Below are 24,393 nucleotides of genomic sequence, written 5' to 3'. Positions count from 1 at the left end.
GATTTGCAGCCTTAAAGTGCCAGAGACCCAGGTTCGATCCTGACTTCAGGTGTTGCCTGTACGGAGTTTGTACGTTCTCCCTGTGACCACATAGGTTTTCTCCCGGTGCTCCGATTTCCTCCTACACTCCAAGGACGTACAGGTTTGTAGGTTAATTGGCTTTGGTAAAATTGTAAATTGTCCCTAGTGTGTAGGATAGTGCTAGTGTACAGAGTGCTATCGTACTGCTAGTCGGCACGGACTCGGTGGGCCGTAGGGGCTGTTTCCACGCTGTAAATCTCTAAAATCTAAACGCTCTGCAGTCTAAACTAAACTATCCAGGTAACTGCCTCAAATATCTTCAAAAAACCCCATCTTAATCGTCACCTATTTCTTCTTTACATAGATACTGCCTGACCTGCTGAGTTACTCCAGTGACCAGCGACCCCCGTACACTAGCACTATGCTACACACTAGGGCCAATTTAACCAAACCTGTACGTCTTTGGAGTGTGTGAAGAAACCGAAGATCCCGGAGAAAACTCACGAGTTCACCGGGCGAACATGCAAACTCCGTACAGACAGCACCCGTACTCAGGATCGAACTCGGGTCTCCGGCGCTGTAAAGCAGCAATGCTACTGCTGCACCACCGTGCCACATTTTTGTATCTACCTTCGGTGTAAACCAGCACCTATAGTTACTTCTTACACAAAGAGAAGCCTCATTTCATTGCATTGTGAAGCAGGTTTGGTAGCCACATGTTTTATTTAACTGGGACTATGGATATGCCTCTGCTCAACTGCTCCCCCTGGTGCTCAATGGCAATATTTATCCATCAACTATCACCATTGACATGTTAAACCAGTTCCCATCACATCAGAGCCTGTGGGGGCTCATTGTGAAATCACCAGCCAATGCATGAGTTCAACCACTATAGCTGCCACATTTCAATGAATATCTCATTTGAGCGGCAGAGTGGCACAGCGGTGGAGTGTCAAAGGTTATGGGGAGAAGGCAGGAAAATGGGATTAGGAGGCAGAGATCAGGCATGATTGAAATGGCTACAAAACCTCTGCTGCCTCAAACGCAAGAAGAAGATTGAATGACGGAGTGGACTCGATGGGCCGAATGGCCTAATTCTACTCCTATAGCTTGTGAATTGCTGCCTCACAGCGCCGGAGACTCGAGTTCGAACTTGACTATGGGTGCTGCCTGTATGGAGTTGTAAATTGTTCCTAGTGTGTAGGATAGTGCTAGTGTACAGGGTGATCGCTGGTTGGTGCGGACTTGGTGGGCCAAAGGGCCTGTTTCCATGCTGTATATCCTGCTATCGAGGTGGTGGTATACTAGCCTAAAATAGGTAATGTTCAGGAACAGTTTCTTCCATACAGCCATCAGGCTATTAAATACTACATTCACCAAATAAGCTCCAAACTACCATCAAAGGGATTTACAGGAGTCGCAGCCTCAAAAAGGCAGCCAGCATCAGAGACCCACACCACCCTGACCATGCCCTCATTTCACTCCTGCCATCGGGAAGAAGGTCCAGGAGCCTGAAAACTGTAACATCCAGGTTCAGGAGATGCTTCTACCCTACAGTCATCAGGCTCTTATACAAAACCTACCTGATCTCCCATTGGCCCAGCACTTTAAGTCCCCCTCTCATTCCAAATCTGTCCTGGGCCTCCTCCATTGTCAGATTGAGGCCCAGCGCAAATTGGAGGAACAGCAACACATATTTTGCTTGGGTAGTTTACAGCCCACCGGTATAAACAGTGACGTCTCTAACTTCAGATAGCCCTTTTGCTTTCTCTCTCCATCCCCTTCCCAGTTCTTCCACTAGTCTTACTGTCTCCGACTATGTTCTATCTTTGTCCCGCCCCCTCCCCTGACATCAGTCTGAAGAAGGGTCTCGACCCGGAAAGTCGCCCATTCTTTCTCTCCACAGATCCTGCCTGTCCCGCTGAGTTACTCCAGCATTTTGTATCTACCAGGCTCTTATACAACCTCCAAATAGCCCCCGAACCACTGGATGGCGCCAGCAATTGCTACCTCGCCAACAGTCTGTCTGTCCCGTCCTGCTTTGTTTTTTTTAATGGACTCTGCTGGAGATCGACTTCGGGAGCTCCAACCGCAGGAGCCTGCAGACTTAACATCGTGGAGCTCGTGGTTCCTGGTTAGAGAACGACTTTGGGAGGGAGCTCCAAGCCGCTGGAGCTTCGACCGCCCCAAATGCGGATGGTTCGGCTGCTCCCACCGCGGGAGAATGGGGAAGAAAATTGGACTTCATTGCCTTCCATCATCGTGAGGTATGTGGGGAATCCGCTGTGGTGGATGCTTATGTTAACTTTTATGAAGTTGTGTGTCTTGTTGCTTTTTTTAGCATGGCTGTATAGTAATTCAAGTTTCACTGTACTTTAATTGGTACGTGACAATTTGACATTTGAAACGTTGAACTATATAACTTGGGGCCATTGCTTTTGTCTTGTATTATTATCATGTGTTTGTTTTTTTATAAACTGAATTTAGTAGATTTTTATTTTGAGTTTTACAGAGTATACTGTGTTTACATATCTGTTGAGCTGCTGCAAGTAAGAATTTCATTGTTCGGTTTCTGACATATGACAATAAAACACCTAAATAACGTACTGAAAAAGTCCACATTGGTCTGTCTGCTTCAGGTTATAAGTTGTAGGAGCAGATTTAGGCCATTCGGCCCATCAAGTCTACTTCACCATTCAATCATGGCTGATCTATCTTTCCCCCTCAACCCCATTGTCCTGCCTTCTCCCCATAACCCTTGACACCCGTACTAATCAAGAACCTATTCAGCTTTAAGTATTTTAAGGATGCAGCATGGACAGGCCCTTCGGCCCACCGAGTCCATGCCGACCATCTATCACCTGTTCACACTAGTTCTATGTTAGAGTTGAGTGATACAAGAGGCTTTCCACACACTTCCACCTGCACTCACCTTGTCCACAGTGACCAGGCCATCGTTATTGATGGGATTAGTGGGGATGATGAAGTGACCCGCCGCATCCCCACCGATGATCCGGTAGGCGGCGTTCCACGCATCCGTCAGGGGCTGGTCTTTGTCCGTCACCGTCAGGTTTGCCACGATGATATCAAACCTGTTCTCCGGCACTTCTCCGTAGAACTACAAGCGAGAGATAAGAAAATGATTGATGAGTTCACATCCTGCAACTACAGATGGATAGGGCCTGGACAGAGTGAATGTGGAGAGGATGTTTCCACTAGAGGGAGTGTCTAGGACCAGAGGGCACAACCGCAGAATAAAAGGACGTATCTTTCGAAAGGAAATGAGGAGGAATTTATTTCGACAGAGGGTGGTGAATCTGTGGAATTCATTGCCACAGACAGCTATGGAGGCCACGTCAATGGATATTTTTATGGCAGAGATTGAGGTTATTGATTAGTACAGGTGTCAGGGGTTATGGGGAGAAGGCAGAAGAATGGGGTTGAGAGGGAAAGATGGATCACCAATGGTAAGGTACTCGATGGACAGAATGGCTAAAATCTGCTCCTATGATATGAATTATGACATAACAGCAGGCCATTTGGCCCTTCAAGGTTGCCCTGCCATTCAGTAACACGTTGACATGTGAAATCCTACACAAGCCTTTCCCCCCATTTGCCCCAAGCGCATACATGCACAGATACACACACTCACACGCAGATGCCCCGTACAAAGCCTCCTTTAGGGTTGCATCACAGATAGACAAAAAGCTGGAGTAACTCAGTGGGACAGGCAGCATTTCTGGAGAGAAGGAATGGGTGATATTTCGGGTCGAGATGTCTGAAGAAGTCTCGACCCGAAACATCACCCATTCCTTCTCTCCAGAGATGCTGCCTGCCCCGCTGAGTTATTCCAGCTTTTTGTGTTTATCTTTGGTTTAAACCAGCATCTGTAGTTCCTTCCTACATATTTCACGTTGCATCACAGCGTGGTTTGGCAAATTTTCTGCTCAAGACCGCAAAGAAATTGCAGAGAGTTGTGGATGTAGCCCAGTCCAGACTCCCCACCACTGACTCCATCTACACTTCACGCTACCTCGGGAAAGCTGGCAACATAATCAAGGACCACTCACACCCTGGTCATTCCCTCTTCTCCCCTATCCCATCGGGCATAAGATAAACAAACTTGAAAACCCGCACTACCAGACTTAGAACCAGCTTCTTGACTATAATAAATCTAAACTATATTCTGTACTCCGTATCTTCCCCTTTGCTCTACTCATTGTACTTTAGTTACTTGATTATATTGATGTACAGTATGATTTAGTTTTAGAGATACAGTGGGGAAACGAGGCCTTCGGCCCTCCGAGTCCGTGCCGACCTGCGATCACCTTATACACTAGCACTATCCTACACACTAGGGACAATCTACAATTTTTACTGAAGCCAATTCACTTAAACCTGCACGTCTTTGTAGTGCGGGAGGAAACCGGAGCACCCTGGTCACAGGGAGAATGTATGAATTCCATACAGACAGCACCCGTGGTCAGGATTGAACCCGGGTCTCTGGTGCTGTAAGGCAGCAACTCTACTGCTGTGCCGTCCCTTGATCTAATTGGATAGCAGCAAAACAAAGCTTATCACTGTACCTCAGTACTAATTTAGGTTTAGTTTTATTAGTCACATGTGCTTGCTATCCTAACATATCTGATATACCTTACTTAGATATAATCAAGTCAAACTCAAGTACAATAGGTAGAGCAAAGGGGAAGATACAGAGTGCAGAATATAGTTCTCAGCATTGTAGCGCAGTAATTCTATTGACAAAGTCCAATGTCCACAATGGGGTGAATCGAACAGTACCCTAGCTTATGGAAGAACCATTCAGAAGCCTGATAACAGAGGGGAAGAAGCTGTTCCCCAGTCTGGCTCGCTTTCAAGCAATAATAAACATGACAATAACTTAAGTAGCCTAAACTTAAACCAGCTGCTTTGTTTTGCTCTCCACCCAAATTTATGTGTAAATTCAGCAGATAGAAACAAGTCAGAAGTGAAATGGTAAAGCCTCTGTAATAACAAAATATGTTTTTTTTTTAAATTTCTCCCCGGAGATGAGCCGTGACAGAGCGAGGAAAATGTGAACCCTGGGTCACGCCAGTGGTGACCAAGATAACAGTGAACGTGAATGTGTTGATGACTACTCTGCTCTGAGCTTTGTCTCAGTTGGACTATGCGGTGTGAATAAAACCAGTGGATCAGCCCATGATTCCCAGTACAAACCAGGAGGCAGCAAAAAGACAGCACGCCATCTTCCAGTCCCCCCCAGTGTACGGAGATTATAAAAAATACCACACAGCTATGACATCTACCATCTGATCCTGCTGTTGAAATCTAAAGCCAGTAAAAGGACATGGACTCAAGATATCCCACTGCACAGTCCGCCTTGGCCTACACAATCTCCCGATTGCTAAACACTTAAGCTCCCCATTCCCACTCTGACCACTCTGTCCTGGGCCGCCTCCACTGTCAGAGTGAGGCCAAACACAAATTGGAGGAACAGCACCTCACATTTTGGTTGGGCAGCTTACAACCCAGCGGCATGAATATTGATTTCTCTAACTTCAAGTAACCCTTGCTTTCCCCCTATCTCTGTCCCTCCCCCACCCTAGTTCTCTAACTAGTTTCGCTGTCCTCCTGAGTAATTTTACTGTTTGTATGCCTCGTTGTCACCTTACCCTCATTCAATAATACACCATTCTACATTTCCTTGAACTTTGTCTGCTTTGATCTGTTCTTTTCAAACCTTACATTCTCTTTGTACCCTTCCATATCTCCAGTTTCCCTCTCCCCTGGCTCCAGAGCTGCCAACTCTCATGCATTGAGCGTGAGACTCACGCATTTTGCCCAATTCTCACGCTCTCACACTGATCACAGAATTTCTCACGCTCTGTCGTGAGAAATTCTGTGACCAACCAGAATTTCAAAACTAATATCAACTGCATGGGCCGCGGGTGTTGGAGAGCCGGGGCGGGGGGAGGGATGGAAGCAGAAGCAGCGCCGGGGCAGATGTGGACGGGGAGTCGGGGCTGGCGAGTGTTTGCCGGGCTGGCGAGTCGCTCGCTGCAGCTCCGGCCATGGAGCAGCCTCAGTGCAAGAGTCCCAGGCCGTCGGAAGCGTTGTGCCGCTGCCATGAGAGTCTCTGTGCCGGATTCGCACTGGTGACCGGCATGGACCAGGCTGCAGCTCGATGCATCCTGGAGGACAACCAGTGGCTGCTGGAAGCAGGTACCAAGCACTGGGTAGAAACGGTGGAAGATAGTGGCCTTCAAATGGGGGTGGTTGGAGAAAGCATCCTGCTTGCCTGCTAGATTTTCACTTTCTGTAACTGCAGGAAAAATGTTCCCGATGTTGGGGGAGTTCAGAACCATGGGTCACAGTTTAAGAATAAAGGGTAGGCCAGTTAGGACTGAGATGAGGACAAACTTTCTTCACCCAGAGAGTTGTGAATCTGTGGAATTCTCTGCCACAGTAGGCAGTGGAAGCCAATTCACTGGATGTTTTCAAGAGAGAGTTACATTTATCTCTTGGGGTTAGTGAAATCAAGGGATATGAGGAAAAAACAGGAAAGAGGTACTGATTTTAGATAAACAGCCATGATCATATTGAATGGCAGTGCTGGCTCCAAGGGCCAAATGGCCTATTCCTGCACCTATTTTCTAGTTTCTTGCGAGTATATGGCAATAAAACTCGACCACTTGATTTTGAAGCATTCAAGCATTGTGGAGGTATAATATAGTCATAGAGTGATACAGTGTGAAAACAGGCCCTTCAGCCCAACTTGCCCACATCCGCCAACATGTCCCAGCTACACTACCTGCTTTTGGTCCATATCCCTCCAAACCTGTCCTATCCATGTATCAGTCTAACTGTTTCTTAAATGTTGGGATAGTTCCTGCCTTGTTCCATACACCCACCACCCTTTGTGTGGAAAAAGATTCCCCATAAAAAGTTATCTCTTAAAAATACTTCAAACAAGAAACATTGAAATCATACTTCTACAATGCACTAAAACATAATTTTAATACATCAAATTTTCATAAAGTCCCAACTGTGGGAGGGGGTCGCCCCCCACGCACACCCTCCCCCCACTCGGTCGTTCCACTGTCTCTTCGGGTATCCCCAAGGCCAGTGATCGCTCAGTCCCCCCACTTTCAAAAACGCTCTGTGGCCCCTGGTTCAGATGGAGAGCACTGCCAGATGTGATCGGGGAACTGAGGCCAGTTGTCCGTGATGTCTGGATCCCAATGCTCAGCGCTTCGTGTTTCGGAGTTGACTAATGTTATTGATTTGTAATTAGCCCGATTTGTAATTAGTTGACAAAATCTTAATTTATTAATCTGGAATATACAGGGGGGTGGGATAAGTGTAATATTGAAATGACATGCAAGGTGTAAGGCTGTCTGTCACAACATACAGCCCTAACCCATTATTTATTTCAGTTAATTATTGGGACGGTAGCACTATTGTCATTTGCTACTCAACTATTGTTTGTTTACCTAACTATTTCTGAATCCCCCCCCCCCCCCCCCAATTCATTTGACAGGTTGAATAGAAATGTCCCCAATATTGTTGTTTTATTAATTGAACACATAGATAAACATCCTCAAGGTGTGTAATCAGATGGAAACTGATTCAGATGCGATGTTTAAGAACTTGTTCAAAGAAGGGACATATTTTAGTGACAGAGATACTTGCAGGGGAATGTGTGAGGAGGTTATTATTTGTCTTTAGTTTTAGCTTGAACCAGGAACCAAAGTTTAATATAGTAATTGTGCTGATACTGACTCCAACCAACCACGTAATGAATATCATCCATTCCGGAGGTTTTATTTTTCTGATGCCATTTAAACTTCACTTGGATTTCAATCACTTCAATGTTAAAGTAATTTGGAATCGGGAGCATTCAAACACAAATTTGCCCTCGGTACATATTAACTGTAATATAATTGTGTAGGCATGTTGGTAGGTGCAATCAAAACAAAGATATTTTTATCATCATTGTGTTATGAATACCAAAGAAAATATTATGTACTCAAGATCACATTAAATAGAATATTATTGCTTAAATATATATTGTTATTCGACATTGCATTTCAGAAAAGTCCTAGCTGAGGGAGACAGCAAAATACTGAAAATATTGGGGGTGAAAATGACTTCAGGACAGCTTATTTGGAAAATGAAGGAAATGGTAACAGAATACTTATACAGCTGAGTGGGTATAATTTTATGGATGAGAAATTGTGTTCAACCAATTGATGACTTCTTTGACAAAGTAACTAGCATGTTAGATAACAAGGAAGCCAATGGATGTAGCAAATTTTGTTATACAAAATTATACAATTATACAAAATTTGTTTCATGAAGTGCCCCATAAAAGATTACCGCATTAGATAAGCACCTGTGGACTTGAACGTAAAAAGGTTAAGTCCAGGGGGTCAGATATGGGGCTTTGTGTGAGGGCCAGATATATTGTCAGTGCAGAGGGCCTAGGAGCAAGGCCAAGTGTGCATCCAGATTCAAGGTCTGGAATAGTACTAGGTGTGCAGTCAAAGCTGGGACAATAGGAGTGTTCAACACTGGGAAACTAAGCAGGTAAGCAGCTATGATCAGGGTAGAATAGGGGGCCAGGTGTAAGGCTGGACTCAGGGTCAGGAATGAGAGAAGGTATGCAACTGGAGTCAGGGTCAGGAATAGTACCAGGTGTGCAGTGAGACCCAGGTTGGTCAACATGGGCCAAGTGTTTGATTATAATCTGATTTCCATACATGAATATACTAAGTTCATGTGCTGCACCTGTTGATCAGAGTCTGACTCTACTGTGGGATGTAATTAGGAATGTAATTTAGCCTAACCTTATTCATAGCTAATCCAATTTAAACGATAAATGTTGCATTCAAGTGTTAGTTAAAAGACTCTCTACAGTATGTACTAGATTGCACAAATTCAAGCTGAAAAATGCAAACGCTTCGTACCGTGGGAGGGGGACCCCCCCCCCCCCCCTCTCGGTCACTACGCTCCCTCGGGCTTGGTCTCTCACAATATCTCACTCCCAACTCTCACCCAATGTTATCAGCCCTGCCTGCCTCTCAGTCTGACGGGCCTCGACTGAAAACGTCACCCATTCATTCTCTCCAGAGATACTGCCTGTCCCGCTGAGTTACTCCAGCATTTTGTCTCTTTGTTGAACTTAACAATTATCTCTGTATTTCAGTAAAGGCTTTGGAGATTAAGAGGACAAGAGGCTATGGTTTTAAGAATGAAACAGTGCTTTGTTATCAAGTTCAGAAATCTTTCCGCTCACAAAGAAAACCTAAGCACTTCTAAATAACAATTTTTTTTAAGATGGTTGCCGTGGAAAAGGATACAATATTCATTGGCTCAGCAAACATGTGCATCTTTAAGCAGCCTGACAGAACTAGAGTATAGTAGAGACGATAGGTGTTTGTCACTGTATTACATCAAACCTACTGAGACTGCAGCCATAGTGATACAGTGCACAAAACAGGCCCTTCAGCCCAACCTGCCCATGCCGACCAACATTTCCCATCTGCACTAGTCTCACCTGCCTGTATTCGGCCCCGTAAAACATTGTAACTTCTCTGAACCCTTTCCAGCTTGACAACATCTTTCCTATAACATGGTACTCAAAACTGAACACAACACTCTAAATGCAGCCTCACCAACGTCTTACACAACTGCAACATGACCGCCCAACTTCTATACTGAATACAGATGGTCGCTGCTCGATAAGCCTTTTTGACCACCCTATTCACCTGTAACACTGCATTCAACGTAGTGTGTACTGAAAAGGCCAAAACCAATTGATTCATGGGCGACATGGTGGGGCAACTGGTAGAGCAGCTGCCTCACACGCCAGAGACCCAGGTTCAATCTGACTTTGGGAGCTCTGTGTGGGGAGTTTGTACGTGCTCCAAGTGAGCGTGGATTTCCTCCGGGTGCTCCGGCTTCCTCCTACGTCCCTTGGACGTTTGGGTCTGTAGGTTAATTGAATAGAATATAGAATAGAATAGAATAGAATAGAATAGAATATAGAATAGAATAGAATAGTTTCTTTATTGTCATTGTAACATGAACCATGTACAACGAAATTTAAAAATGTCAGCCAGTCAGTGCACCATTCAAACATTTCTAAAAGCTAACGATACATACAAGGTAAAATATTTAAAAAAGATAAACTAAAATAAATATCATGAAAATAGCACGCATAAACACCCAGCCCTACATCCTTCTGTCGATTTCACAGTGTACCACAGTCCCTTAGTATGTATCGCCCCTGCGTTCCTTGGCGGCTACATTTAGTGCCTTTATAGCAGTGGGGTAAAAACTGTTTTAAAGTCTGTTTGTCCTTGTCCTTGTAGATCTGTACCGTCTGCCTGACGGCAACAGTTCAAACAGGGAGTGTCCGGGGTGGGAAATGTCCTTTATAATACTCTGGGATTTTTTGATGCAGCGGGAATTGTGTAGGTCCTCCAAGGTAAGGAGAGGGCAGCCGACAATCCTCTGGGCGTTGTCAATGGCCCTCTGGAGCGCTTTCCTCTGAGCCGCTGTGCAGCTGGTGTACCACACGCATACACAGTATGTTAGGATGCTCTCAATGGAGCACCGATAAAAGGACAGCAGCAGTCTCTGATTGATGTTATTCTTCCTGAGCACCCTCAGGAAGTGCAGTCTTTGCTGGACCTTTTTCCAGCAGCGCAGAGGTGTTCACGCTCCACGTCAGGTCTTCCTCATTATGGATTCCCAGGAAGCGGAAACCCGCCACCCTCTCCACACAGTCCCATCTGATGATTAATGGTACTATGTCCGTTTTATTCTTCCTGAAGTCTATTATTATTTCCTTTGTCTTTAAGGTGTTGAGGAGCAGGTTATTTTCTCCACACCACACTGTCCCTAGTGTGTAGGGAGTGGACGAGAAAGTGGAATAACATAGAACTAGTGTGAACGGGTGATCAATGGCCGTCATGGACTCGGTGGGCTGAAGGGCCCCGTTTCCACGCTGTATCTTTCAATCAATCAAAAACATAACAGCAGTCAGAGAAGAGGCCAGAATTTAAAGAGCTCATTCCTCGAGGAGATTAGTTCTTTAGATCAAAGATGCATTTTTAGTATTGTGTTCAGTTTTAGTCACCCTGCGCTAGGAAGGATTTCATTAAGCGGGAAAGGGTGCAGAGAAGATTTACGAGGATGTTGCCATGACTCGAGGACATGAGCTACAGGGAGAGAGAGGATAGACAGACTAGGACTTTATTCCTTGGAGCGCAGGAGGCTGGGGTAATCTTATAGAGGCGTTTTTATGAGGGGATATGTAGGGTAGATTCACAATCTTTTTCCCCCAGAGTATGGGAATCAAGAACCAGAGGACATTAAGGCGAGAGGAAAGATTTAACAGGGATCCGAGCGGCAACCTTTACACAAAGGATGGTGGGTGTATGGAACAAGCTGCCAGAGAAGGCAGTTGAGGCAGGTACTATGACAACATTTAAAATACAGTTGGGCAGGTACCTGGATAGGAAATGTTTAGAGGGATATGGGGTAAATGCAGGTGGATGGGACTAGCCTAGATGGAGCATGGTGGTCGTTATGGATGGAGTTGGGCCGAATGACCGGTTTCCATCAATGGTAGTACAAAAGTATAGAGTAACGCAGCATCTCTGGAGAAAAGGAATAGTGGATGTTTTGGGTCGACCAGCCTGAGAGTTAGGGGAGACAGGGAGTAGAGGTATACTAGAGGCCTGTTTGCATGTCGTATTGCTCTATCATTCTATGTCTGTAGAAGTCTGTACTCAGTCATGCATTGAGTTATTCTGTATGACAAGTAACTAACTCACTGTAGCACTAACACATACTTTAGAAATACAGTGCGAAAACAGGCCCTTCGGCCCAGAGTCCGCTCTGACCAGCGATCACTCTGTACACTAGTACTATACGACACACTAGGGGCAATTTACAAAAGCCAATTAACCTACAAATCTGCACATCTTTGAGGTGGGAGGGAACCGGAGCACCCAGAGAAAATCTATGCGGTCACGGGGAGAACGTACAAACTCCGTACAGATAGCACCAGTGGTCAGGATCGAACCCGGATCTCTGGCGCTGTGAGGCAGCAACTCTACCGAGGCAGATGAAATAGAGGCATATTTGGATTGCAGTAACAGGATTTATGATGGGGGAAATCATGCTTGACTAATCTTCTGGATTTTTTTTGAGGATGTAACTACAGAAATGGACAAGGGAGAGCCAGTGGATGTAGTGTACCTGGACTTTCAGAAAGCCTTTGATAAGGTCCCACATAGGAGATTAGTGGGCAAAATTAGAGCACATGGTATTGGGGGTAGGGTACTGACATGGATAGAAAATTGGTTGGCAGACAGGAAACAAAGAGTAGGGATTAAGAGGTTCCTTTCAGAATGGCAAGCAGTGGGTAGTGGGGTGCCGCAAGGATCGGTGCTGGGACCACAGCTATTTACAAGATACATTAATGATTTAGATGAAGGGATTAAAAGTGGCATTAGCAAATTTGCGATTGACACAAAGCTGGGTGGCAGTGTGAACGGTGAGGAGGGTGCAGGGTGACTTGGACAGGTTGGGTGGATGGGCAGATGCATGGCAGATGTAGTTTAATGCAGATAAATGTGAGGTTATCCACTTTGGTGGCAAGAACAGGAAGGCAGATTATCTGAATGTTGTCAAGTTAGGAAAAGGGGAAGTACAACGAGATCTGGGTGACCATCAGTCACTGAAAGTAAGCATGCGGGAACAGCAGGCAGGGAAGAAAGCAAATGGCATGTTGGCCTACATAACAAGAGGAGTTGAGTAGGAGCAAAGAGGTCCTTCTGCAGTTGTACAGGGCCCTAGTGAGACCACACCTGGAGTATTGTGTGCAGTTTTGGTCTCCAAATTTGAGGAAGGACATTCTTGCTATTGAGGGAGTGCAGCGTAGGTTCACGGGGTTAATTCCCGGGATGGCGGGACTGTCATATGTTGATAGAATGGAGCGGCTGGGCTTGTATACTCTGGAATTTAGGATGAGGGGGGATCTAATTGAAACATAAGATTATTAAGGGATTTGACACGCTAGAGGCAGGAAACGTATTCCCAATGTTGGGGGAGTCCAGAACCAGGGGCCGCAGTTTAAGAATAAGGGGTTGGCCATTTAGAACAGAGATAAGGAAAAACCTTTTCACCCAGAGAGTTATGAATCTGCAGAATTCTCTGCCTCAGAAGGCAGTGGAGGCAATTCTCTGGAGGCTTTCAAGAGAGAGAGTTAGATAGAGCTCTTTAAGATAGCAGAGTCAATGGATATGGGGAGAAGGCAGGAATGGGGTACTGATTGTGGATGATCAGCCATGATCACAGTGAATGGTTCGAAGGGCCGAACGGTCTACTCCTGCACCTATTGTCTACCGCTACACCACCCAGCCTCCCGCAACACATCCTCAATGTATTAATTGCGCTGCTTCGTAGAACCACAATGTGCTGGAAACCACGAGATGTCATCTAGAGGCAGCTTTCTAGATATTACTGCAGTTGGAACTTTCTATTACTCATTTCTGTACACTTACTTACCGCGTTGCTTTTTATAGAGCGGGGCTGGCACCAGTCAGTCTCTTTTCTGCCCACAGGCCCCCCCCCCCGCCATTACCCTAGTGGGAGGCAAGTGTACATCACGTCCAGAGCGCTCCTCGTGAATTTATGAACAAACAGCTCGTTTTCACTTCCCCAAAACCTTGCTTTCATTATCAGACTGAAGCCCGCCGGTGCTTTCCCACAGCGCTCGATAGAATCTGGGTGAAATTCCATAAATGTGGCTCGGTGGTGCATTTGCTGCCTCACAGAGCCAGAAACACGGGTTTGATCTTGACTATGGGCGCTTTCTGTCCGGAGTTTGACGATTTCCCTGTGACCGCGTGGGATTTTTCTGGGAAAAACATATGTTTAGAGATAATTTAATTCAGTTTAGAGAATTTAAATCAAGCCCATCGGACATCTAGTGCATGCCCACCATCAATCACTCTGGTTCTATGTTATCCCCCTTTCTCAACCACTAGGGGCAGTCAACCTACAAACCGGAGGAAACCCACACAGTCAAAGGAAAACATACACACTCCACACACAGCCAGCACCCAAGGACAGGATATGTGGGGAGAGATATCTTGAAGCGGCATGGTGGCGCAGTGGTAGAATTGCAGCCTCACTGCGCCAAAGAACCGCGTTAGATCCCGACTACGGGTGCTGTCTGTACGGAGTTTGCACGTTACCCCTTTGACCGCGTGGGTTTTCTCCGGATGCTCCAGTTTCCTCCCACATTTCAAAGTCGTACAGGTTTGTAGGTTAATTTGCTTTGGTAAAATTGTAAATTGTCCCTAGTATGTAGGATAATGATCGGTCGTCTCGGTGGGCCAAATGGCTTGTTTCTGCGTTGTATCTCTCTGCAAGAATGAGCGGAGGGGCAGTGGCGGGGGAGGGGGTGTAGCGTACGTACCGTTGCAGAGGTGAACTCCGGTGGGTTGTCGTTGATATCGCGGATGGTAATGATGGCCGTGGCGGTGTTGGAGAGTCCGTACATCGGACTGCCCTCCATGTCCGTCGCTTGGATTATCAACGTGTACTGTGGAACTTTCTGCGAGAGAGAACAGGAGCGGAGGGGTTAGAATTGGTTGCATAGAACACATGCCTCACACAGAGTCACAGAATCATACAACATGTAAACAGACCCTTCGGCCCATGTACCTGTCCAAATGTCTTTTAAACCTTGCAATAGTACCTGCCTCCCCTATATCCACTGGCAGCTCGTCCCATATACCTACCACCACTAAACTTAAGACTTAAGTTGCCTTCAGCCTTTATATCCTCTGGTTCTTGATAGTCAGGCTTTCAATCTATATACTTTCAGTTTGAAGAAGAGTTCAGAACCAAAAGTCACCTATTCTTTTTCTCCAGAGATGCTACCTGACCCACTGAGTTACTCCAGCATTCTGTGACTATCTTCTGTATAAATCAGCATCTGCAGTTCCTTCCTACACGTTGTGCCTATCCTCTGGTTCTCAATTTCCCTACTCTGAGTAATAGACTGTGGATTTACCCTACGTATTCTTCACACTTGCTTGGATTAAATTCCATCTGCCACTTATCCACCATATCTGTAGCTGATCGACGCTTTATACTTCCATCACTGTCCACAACTCCACCAATTTTGGTGTTATCTGCAAACTTACTAAACTTCTAGACAAACTTACAGCAGATGGTGCCAGCCCAGTCCCAAACCCAGCAGGTAAGAGTCAAGTTGTATTGTCATGTGTCCCAGATAGAACAATGACATTCTTACTTGCAGCAGCACAACAGAAGACGGAAACATAGTACTAATAACAAAATAAACGATAGAAAAAAATACACACACACACATATTTTATATATATATATATATATATATACCCACACACACATAGATATATATATATATACCCATACACACATACATATATATACATATACACACACAATATATGTATACACACATACATGCACACACACATATTTGTATACACACACAAACAATCAATAATAGTGCAAAAAGACAAGACCAATGCTCCCAAGTGTATGTAGTTCAGAGCTTATTTGGAGATTGTAGTGTTTAATAGCATGATGACTGTAGGGAAGAAGCTGTTCCTGAAGCTGGATGTTACAGTTTTCAGGCTCCTGTACCTTCTTCCCAATGGCAGGGGTGAAATGAGCGTGGTCAGGGTGGTGTGGGTCTCTGATGGTGCTGGCTGCCTGTTTGAGGTAGTGACTCTTGTAGAAAGATCCCTTCGATGTTGGGGAGGCCAGAACCAGTGATGGACTGGGCAGTGTTCACCACTTTTTGTATCAGGTTTTAAACCAAAGCTAGACACAAAAAGCTGGAGTAACTCAGCGGGTCGGGCAGCTTCTCTGGAGAAAAATGAATAGGCGATGTTTCGGGTCAAGACCAGGGGAAAGGGACACAAGAGATATAAACGATGATGTAGAGAAATTGGATGAATGAAAGATAAGCAAAAAAGGAACGATCGAGGAGAGGTGGAGCCCACAATGGTCCATTGTTGGCTGTGGGTAAGACGAAAATTATTTATGCAATGAAACTCAGCAGGACAACAATGAAACTAAGCAGGATGACTGGGTTGGGGGAGGGAGAGAGGGAGGGGGGAGGGGGAGAGGGAGAGGGGGGGGGGGGATGCAAGGGTTACTTGAAATTACTTGAAATCAATATTCATACTGCCAGGCTTGTATCACACAGCTGAGTCCCCATCCAAGCTAGAAGCACTCAGGTGCCAGTTGCTAGGATACGGGGAGATCACCAACTCCGAGATCTGTCCCTGAGAAATTTCCCACAACAAACACGGGTCCCTGGGGAAAGCCAGCTTCCAATAAAAATTCCACCTTGCCGAGAATCACCTCTCCCCTTTCTTTGAAATACGGGCTTTTCTTTAAACCAATAACACTATCAGATTTCCTCCACCAAACAATGAAAAGCCTCCGCTCGCTCTATACTTCAAGGGGACGGGTCACCACGGGGTCACACACACAGCGTAATTATTGCTGGAGGCAACATGGGCATTATCGCTCATTTAGAACATGGAGCAGCACAGCTCAGGAACAGGCACTTCTGCCTGCGAAGGTACACAAAATTGCTGGAGGAACTCAGCGGGTGCAGCAGCATCTATGGAGCGAAGGAAATAGGCGACGTTTCGGGCCGAAACCCTTCTTCAGACTGATAGGGGGTGGGGAAAGAAAGAAGGACCTTCTGCCTGCGATGTCCGTGCCCAACTTGATGCCAAGATAAACTGAAATCGCAGGTGCTGGTTCACAGCAGGGTTTGGGAACAGCTTCATCCAAGAGCACTAGAAATTGGAGAAACTTGTGGACGCAGCCCAGACCATCGCACAAACCAACCTCCCATCCAGCAGCTCCATCTACACTTCAAGCTGCCTCAGCAAGGCCAGCAGCATAATCAAGGATGTCGGACCCTGGCCACCCTCTTCTCCCCTCTCTCATCGGGCAAAAGGTATAGAACAGGGATTCCCAACCTTTTTCATCCCGTTTACCCCAAGCAACTTTAATAACTTCTTCCCGCACCCCCACCTCCACATCTGTCTGAAGGGTCTCGACCCGAAACGTCACCTATTCCTTCGCTCCATAGATGCTGTCTCACCCGCTGAGTTTCTCCAGCATTTTTGTCTACCATAGCGCATAACAATGTTATTTCACTTATTTATGAACAACTGATGATGAACAGATATCGGTATACCAGAACCAAACACAGTCAGTCAATTAGAAAAAAGATGTACAAATCCAGAATGGATAGCACGCAACAAAAGCTTTTCACCATACCTCAGTACACGTGACAATAAACTAAACACAACACACAAAAAAAGACAGTGCTGGTGTAATTCAGTGGGTCAGGCAGCATCTCTGGAAACATAAAAAATAGGTGCAGGAGTAGGCCATTCAGCCCTTCGAGCCAGAACCGGCATTCAATATGATCATGGCTGATCATCAACTATCAATACCCGTTCCTGCTTTTTCCCCCATATCCCTTGATTCCGTTAGCCCCAAGAGCTAAATCTGACTCTCTTGAAAACATCCAGTGAATTGGCCCCCACTGCCTTCTGTGGCAGAGAATTCCAGATTCACAACTCTCTGGGTGAAAAGGTATTCACCCAGAGAGTTGTGAATATTGTTTTTTGTTTAGATCTCAGTCCTAAATGGCCTACCCCTTATTCTTAAACTGTGACCCTGGTTCTGGACCCCCCTCACACATTTTTCCATCATCTAGCCTGTCCAATCACTTATATGTTTCTATAAGATCCCCTCTCATCGGACTAAATTCAAGTGAATACAAGCCCAGTCGATCCATTTTTTCATCATGTCAGTCCCACCACCCCGGGAATTAACCTGGTGAACCTACGCTGCACTCCCTCAATAGCTCCTGCGCTCCTCAAATTAGGAGACCAAAATCCACCAAACCCACATTAGGACCTCCTTGCTCCTAAACTCAAATCCTCTCGCAATGAAGGCCAACATGCCATTAGCTTTCTTCACGGCCTGCAGTACCTGCATGATTACTTACAGTGAGTGATTGGCAAGCACACCCAGGTGTCATTGCACCTCTTCGTTTCCTAATCTGTCACCATTCAGCTGAAGAAGGGCCTCGTGCCGAAATGTCACCCATTCCTTCTCTCCAGAGATGCTGCCTGTCCCGCTGAGTAACTCCAGCATTTTGTGTCCACCATACAGGTAATAATCTGCCTTCCTGTTCTTGCCACCAAAGTGGATAACCTCACATTTATCCACATTACATTGCATCTGCCATGCATCTGCCCACTCACCCAACCTATCCAAGTCACCCTGCACCCTCATAGCATCCTCCTCGCAGCTCACGCTGCCACCCAGCTTTGTGTCATCTGCAAATTTGCAGATGTTACATTTAATTCCCTCGTCTATATCGTTAACATATATTGTAAATATATTACTGAGCCTCCGGCACCCCACTAGTCACGTGAACATGGATAAGTGACATTTCGGGCCAGAACCCTTCTTCATATTCGAAATGTCACCTATCTATGTACTTCAGAGAAGGCGTCACACGAATTGGCGGCGCGACTCACCCGTTGCAGCGGCCCCTACAGCCTGTCTGTCTTTTTTTTATTTTTTGTCTAGTTAAATGTAGTGTTGGTGTTTTTTAATATTGGTTTTAAATGTGTCTATGTGGGGGGCGGGGGGGGGGGGAGGGGGATACGGTTTAAAATCTCTTCCCTGTCCGGGAGACCCGACATTTTCCCTGTCGGGTCTCCGTTGTCGTTGGGGCCTAGCACCGTGGAGCGGCCTCCAACCTGAACGACCCGGGGGCTCGGGAGACTGCGGAGCTGCGGACTACTCACCATCGTGGGGCTGACCGGCCTCGGTGCGTGGGGAGCGGTGGTGACTCGCTGCTGCGACTCGACTCCTGGGGCTCGGAGGCTCCAGCAACGCAGCCGCAGGTCCGGTGTACTGGGACATCGGGAGCTCGCGGGTCCGGGGGGAGAGAGAGACCGCTTCCCGGAGCTCCCGCAACGCGACTTCTCCAGCCCGTGTCGCGGGGTTGGAACGACCCGGAGCGGGGTCGTACATCGCCCAGCACGACTTCATGGCCGTGGGACATTACAGCGCCCGCCGGGGGCTCCAACTTTGTGACATTTGGACCGGGAGCGGGGCCGTAAATCGCCCGGCACGGCCTAAAATGGCCGTGGGACTTATCATCGCCCGCCTGGGGCTTGGACATCGGGAGAGACATGGAGAACAGGGGAGAGAAAAGACTTTGCCTTCCATCACAGTAGGTTCACTGTGATGGATGTTTGTGTGAACTAAATTGTGTGTATGTCTAGGAATTGTCTTTGTTTGTATGGCTGTGGAAACGGAATTGCGTTTGAGCCTCACTGAGGCTCAAATGACAATAAATTGTATTGTATTGTATTGTATTGTATTGTACACAGTGGCACAGCAGTAGAGTTGCTGCCTCGTGGCGCCAGAGACCCGGGTTCGATCCTGACTGCGGGAGCTGTCTGTACGGAGTTTGGACGTTCTCCATGTGACCGTGTATGTTTTCTCCGATTTCTTCCCACATACCAAAGTTTGTAGGTTATTTAGCTTTTGTAAAAAGATTGTAAATTGTGCCTAGTGTGTAGGATAGTGCTAGTGTACAGGGTCGGCGTGGACAAGGTGGGCCGAAGGGCCCATTTCAGCACTATATATCTGAACTATACTAAGATGGTGCCTGACCCAGAGTTACTCCAGCACTATATGTCCTATTCAGTATTTTATTCTGTCTGTACACAATCCATATTCCTCCATTCCCTGCATATCCATGTGCCTATCGAAAAGCCTCTTAAACACTACTATCGTAACTACCTCCACCACTACACCTGGCAGCACGTTCCAGACACCCACCATTGCATAAAAACTTGCCCCACACACCTCCTCTAAACGCTGCCCCTCTCTCCTTCAAGCCCTGTCCTCTAGTATTCTGGGAAATACGTTCTGACTACTTTCACCTCTCATAATTGTATATACAGTTATCAGGTCTCCCCTCTACCTCCGACGCTCCAGTGAAAACAATCCCATTTAATTATTTATTCACCTCTCTCTGATGTAGCTCTGACCATGACTAATCTTTATATCTTAACTTCAGATACCTGCGTTGTTCATTAATCCTTGCCTTAACCTTTTATATTTAGAAATGAAACTCCAGTCTTAGGAATTTCGGGAGAGGAGCTTTACAAACATTCCAGCTTTCGAACATCAAAACTTCGCCTGGTTCCGAATGCCTGCATGAGGGAGTTTGGAGCAACAAGGAGAGGTGGACAAACTGTTCTGTCTGGAGCATCAGGGTTGATGAAAACCTATATAAATTAGGGTGACACAGTGGTAGAGTTGCTGCCTTACAACGCTAGACACCTGGGTTTGATCCCAACTATAGGGGTGATGTCTCATAGGAGTTTGTACGCTTTTCCTGTGACCACGTGGGTTTTCTCTGGGTGCCCCGGTTTCCTCCCACACTCCAAAGACGTACAGATTTATAGGTTAATTGGCTTTAGTAAAAAATTGTAAATTGTCCTAGTATTGTGCTAGTGTGCGGGTGTTTGCTGGTTGGCATGGACTTGGTGGGCCTAAGAGCCAGTTTCTGTGCTGTATCATCAAACAAAATTTGTTTAATTTGGTATTAATTTCGGCACAGACATTGCGGGTCGAAGGGCCTGTTCCTGTGCTGTACTTTTTTTATTTTCTCCATTATAGCCATTGACCCAAGTCAAATTTAAATGGCTCCAATGACAAAAATTTAAATAATTAATACAATTTTTATGTCTAGCTCAGATGGGTCATCTTGGTGGCAGTAGGAGGTAGTTGAGGCAGTTACTATTGCAACGTTTAAGCAGCATAAAAGACAGGAATATGGAAAGGACAGGTTTAGAGGGATATGGGCCAAATGCAGGCAGATGGGACTAGTGTAGATGAGACACGTTGGTGGGTGTGGGCAAGTTGGGCTGAAGGGCCTATTTCTGTGAGCCTCTATGACTGCAAATCTCATACAATGCTACATGTTTAACACAAAGGACCACTTGTTCGATTAATTCCAAGTGTTGAATAGAGATTCTGGTTGTTCCCAGCAACCGAACAATGCGAATTAGCTGCATTAACAGCCTCTCCCAGTCTCACATCAGTATACACCGGGGAAGGGAGATTTGCCAGTTCTTTTCTTACAAAGAATTCAGCAGACCTGCCCTGACTTACTCAAGCAAGAGATAATGTTTCAAGAACAAGAGCACTGAGGGCCAGGGTGTTAATATTTTAAAAGCTTCACACAAATCCCAACCCTCTACCTCCATACGATTTCTCTACTAGAATATTTTAAACACTCTCTCCACTACAACGTTATTGATCGATATTCTGTTCAACACAGACAATATTACAACAAAGAAGTGGAAACCAATTTTACTTAGAGGGTGTAAGAAGAAACCGCAGATGCTGGTTTACACCAAAGATAGTCAGCGGGACAGGCAGCATCTGCGGAAAAAAGGAACAGGTGACGTTTCGGGATGAGATCCTTCATCAGACCTTCATCTGAAGAAGGGTCATGACCCAAAACATCACCTGTTCCTTTGTTCCCCAGACAATCTGCCTGAACTGCTGAGTTACTCCAGTAACTGCTGAGTTACTCCACAAAATGCTGGAATAACTCAGCGGGGCAGGCAGCATTCCTATAACAAGAGGAATCGAATATAGGAGCAAAGAAGTCCTTCTGCAGTTGTACAGAGCCCTAGTGAGACCACACCTGGAGTATTGTGTGCAGTTTTGGTCCCCTAATTAGAGGAAGGACATTCTTGCTATTGAGGGAGTGCAGCGTAGGTTTACAAGGTTAATTCCCGGGATGGCGGGACTGAAATATGCTGAGAGAATGGAGCAGTTGGGCTTGTACACTCTGGAGTTTAGAAGGATGAGAGGATATCTCATTGAAGCATATAAGATTGTTAAGGGTTTGGACCCGCTAGCGGCAGGAAACATGTTCCCAATGTTGGGGGAGTCCAGAACCAGGGGCCACAGTTTAAGAATAAGGAGTAAGCCATTTAGAACGGAGACGAGGAAACACTTTTTCTCACAGAGAGTGGTAAGTCTGTGGAAATCTCTGCCTCAGGTTCTCTGGATGCTTTCAAGAGAGCTAGATAGGGCTTAAAAATAGCGGTCAGGGAATATGGGGAGAAGGCAGGAATGGGGTACTGATTGGGGATGATCAACCATGATCACATTGAATGGCAGTGCTGGCTCGAAGGGCCGAATGGCCTACTCCTACACCTATGGTCTATTGTCTATCATCCCTGGAGAGAAGGAACAGGTTTCGGGTCGAATTAGTCTGAAGAAGGGTCTTGACCCGAAATGTCACCCATTCCTTCACTCCCGAGATGCTGCCTGACCCGCTGAGTTACTCCAGCATTTTGTGTCTTCCCTTTATGATGTATCTGTACACTGTGGACGGCTCGATTGTAATCCACGTATTGTCTTTCCGCTGACTGGTTAGTACGCAAATGCTTTTCATTGTACCTTGGTACACGTGACAATAAACTAAAGAATATTCAAAAGACATTTGTGAACGAAGGAACTGCAGATGCTAGTTTACACCGAAAATAGACACAAAGTGCTGGAGTAACTCAGCGGGTCAGGCAGCATCTCTGGAGAAAATAGGTGACATTTCGGGTCGAGACCTTTCTTCAGAGAAAGTCAGGGAGAGGGAATCTGGAGGTATTTAAGACATTTAGACAGATACTTGGGTAGAAAATGTTTAGAGGGCTATGGGCCAAATGTAGGCAGGTAGTATGTTGGTCAATGTGGGCAGGTTGGGCTGAAGGGCCTGTTTCCACGCTATATGACTTTAAAAAGAGAATTCCAAAAACACCCTGCAGATCAAACCCAGCGTGGTAACACCACTGCATGTATGCGCCTTATGAAAGTTTCATGAAGTGCAAGAGGGTGGGACTCTATTACACTGAGGCAGCACACAAGAGTCACCACATTTCTGGCACCATCTTGTTCCCATCATGTCTAAAGTTGCTGAAATTGTTTATGTCTTAACTTGGCCATAAATGCCAGCAGAAGACACTTGAACACTCGTCAGCACGTTCCAGGCACTCAATCACTAGCGGGTGAGGCTAATAGGGAGAGGACAGAACTGAAGTGAAATTTTTATTTAGTACAGTCATTGTTTTTTCAGATTTGGGAAGGAAGATGCATTGATGGTTTATTGGAAAGAGAGAAGGGCAAGTGGGAAGAATTGGAACAATGTATGAGTGGGAAAGGTTTAAAAGGATACAAGCCAAACGTGGGCAAATGGAACGAGCTTAGATACGGCATCATGCTCGGCGTGGATGAGCTGGACCAATGGAAGTGGTGCGATTAATATATATGTTGTAATTAGAGCGGCACGGCGTTGCGGTGGTAGTGCTGTTGTTTTACTGCGCCAGAGACCCTGGTTCGATCCTGAATAAGGGTGTTGTCTGTACATTATCCCTGTGATCGCGTGGGGTTGCTCCGGATTCCTCCCGCACTCCAAAGACGTGCAGGATTGCAGGTTAATTGGCTTCTGTAAATTGTCCCTAGTGTGCAGGATATTGCTACTGTACAGCGATCGCTGGCTTTGGCGTGAATTTGGTGAGCCGAAGGGCCTATTTCTGCACTGCATCTCTGAAGTTGAAATTATTAGAGATTCTCTAATCTATTTAGTAATCTATTTGACAGTCCAAACTTGTTCCTCTTAAGTGATTAGCTCACCCTTGCTTCTCTAACATTGAGCGCTTTAGTATAGGAGCAGGGAGGTTCTACTGCAGTTGTACAGGGTCTTGGTGAGACCACACCTGGAGTATTGCGTACAGTTTTGGTCTCCTAATCTGAGGAAAGACATTCTTGCCATAGAGGGAGTACAGAGAAGGTTCACCAGACTGATTCCTGGGATGTCAGGACTTTCATATGAAGAAAGACTGGATAGACTCGACTTGTACTCGCTAGAATTTAGAAGATTGAAGGGGGATCTTATAGAAACTTACAAAATTCTTAAGGGGTTGGACAGGCTAGATGCAGGAAGATTGTTCCCGATGTTGGGGAAGTCCAGAACAAGGGGTCACAGTTTAAGGATAAGGGGGAAATCTTTTCGGACCAAGATGAGAAAAACATTTTTCACACAGAGAGTGATGAATCTTTGGAATTCTCTGCCACAGAAGGTAGTTGAGGCCAGTTCATTGGCTATATTTAAGAGGGAGTTGGATGTGGCCCTTGTGGCTAAAGGAATCAGGGGGTATG

General features: G+C 46.0%; 1 protein-coding gene across 1 annotated transcript in view; it reads right to left on the bottom strand.

Annotated features, from left to right (window-relative positions):
* The window catches only part of LOC116972131 (cadherin-2-like), a 107,081-nt gene that overhangs the window by 18,358 nt on the left and 64,330 nt on the right, over positions 1-24,393 (bottom strand). Inside the window, exons 8-9 of the mRNA XM_033019490.1 lie at positions 14,522-14,659; positions 2,954-3,139 (exon numbers count right to left, since the gene is read on the bottom strand). Of these exons, the coding sequence (XP_032875381.1) occupies positions 2,954-3,139; positions 14,522-14,659 (324 nt within the window). The remainder of the gene's footprint in view (positions 1-2,953; positions 3,140-14,521; positions 14,660-24,393) is intronic.

The sequence above is a fragment of the Amblyraja radiata genome, chromosome 4 (genome assembly GCF_010909765.2).
Source record: "Amblyraja radiata isolate CabotCenter1 chromosome 4, sAmbRad1.1.pri, whole genome shotgun sequence".
Lineage (NCBI taxonomy): Eukaryota > Metazoa > Chordata > Chondrichthyes > Rajiformes > Rajidae > Amblyraja > Amblyraja radiata.
Note: the sequence above shows the minus strand (reverse complement) of the source record. Positions and strands in the feature narration are given on the sequence as shown.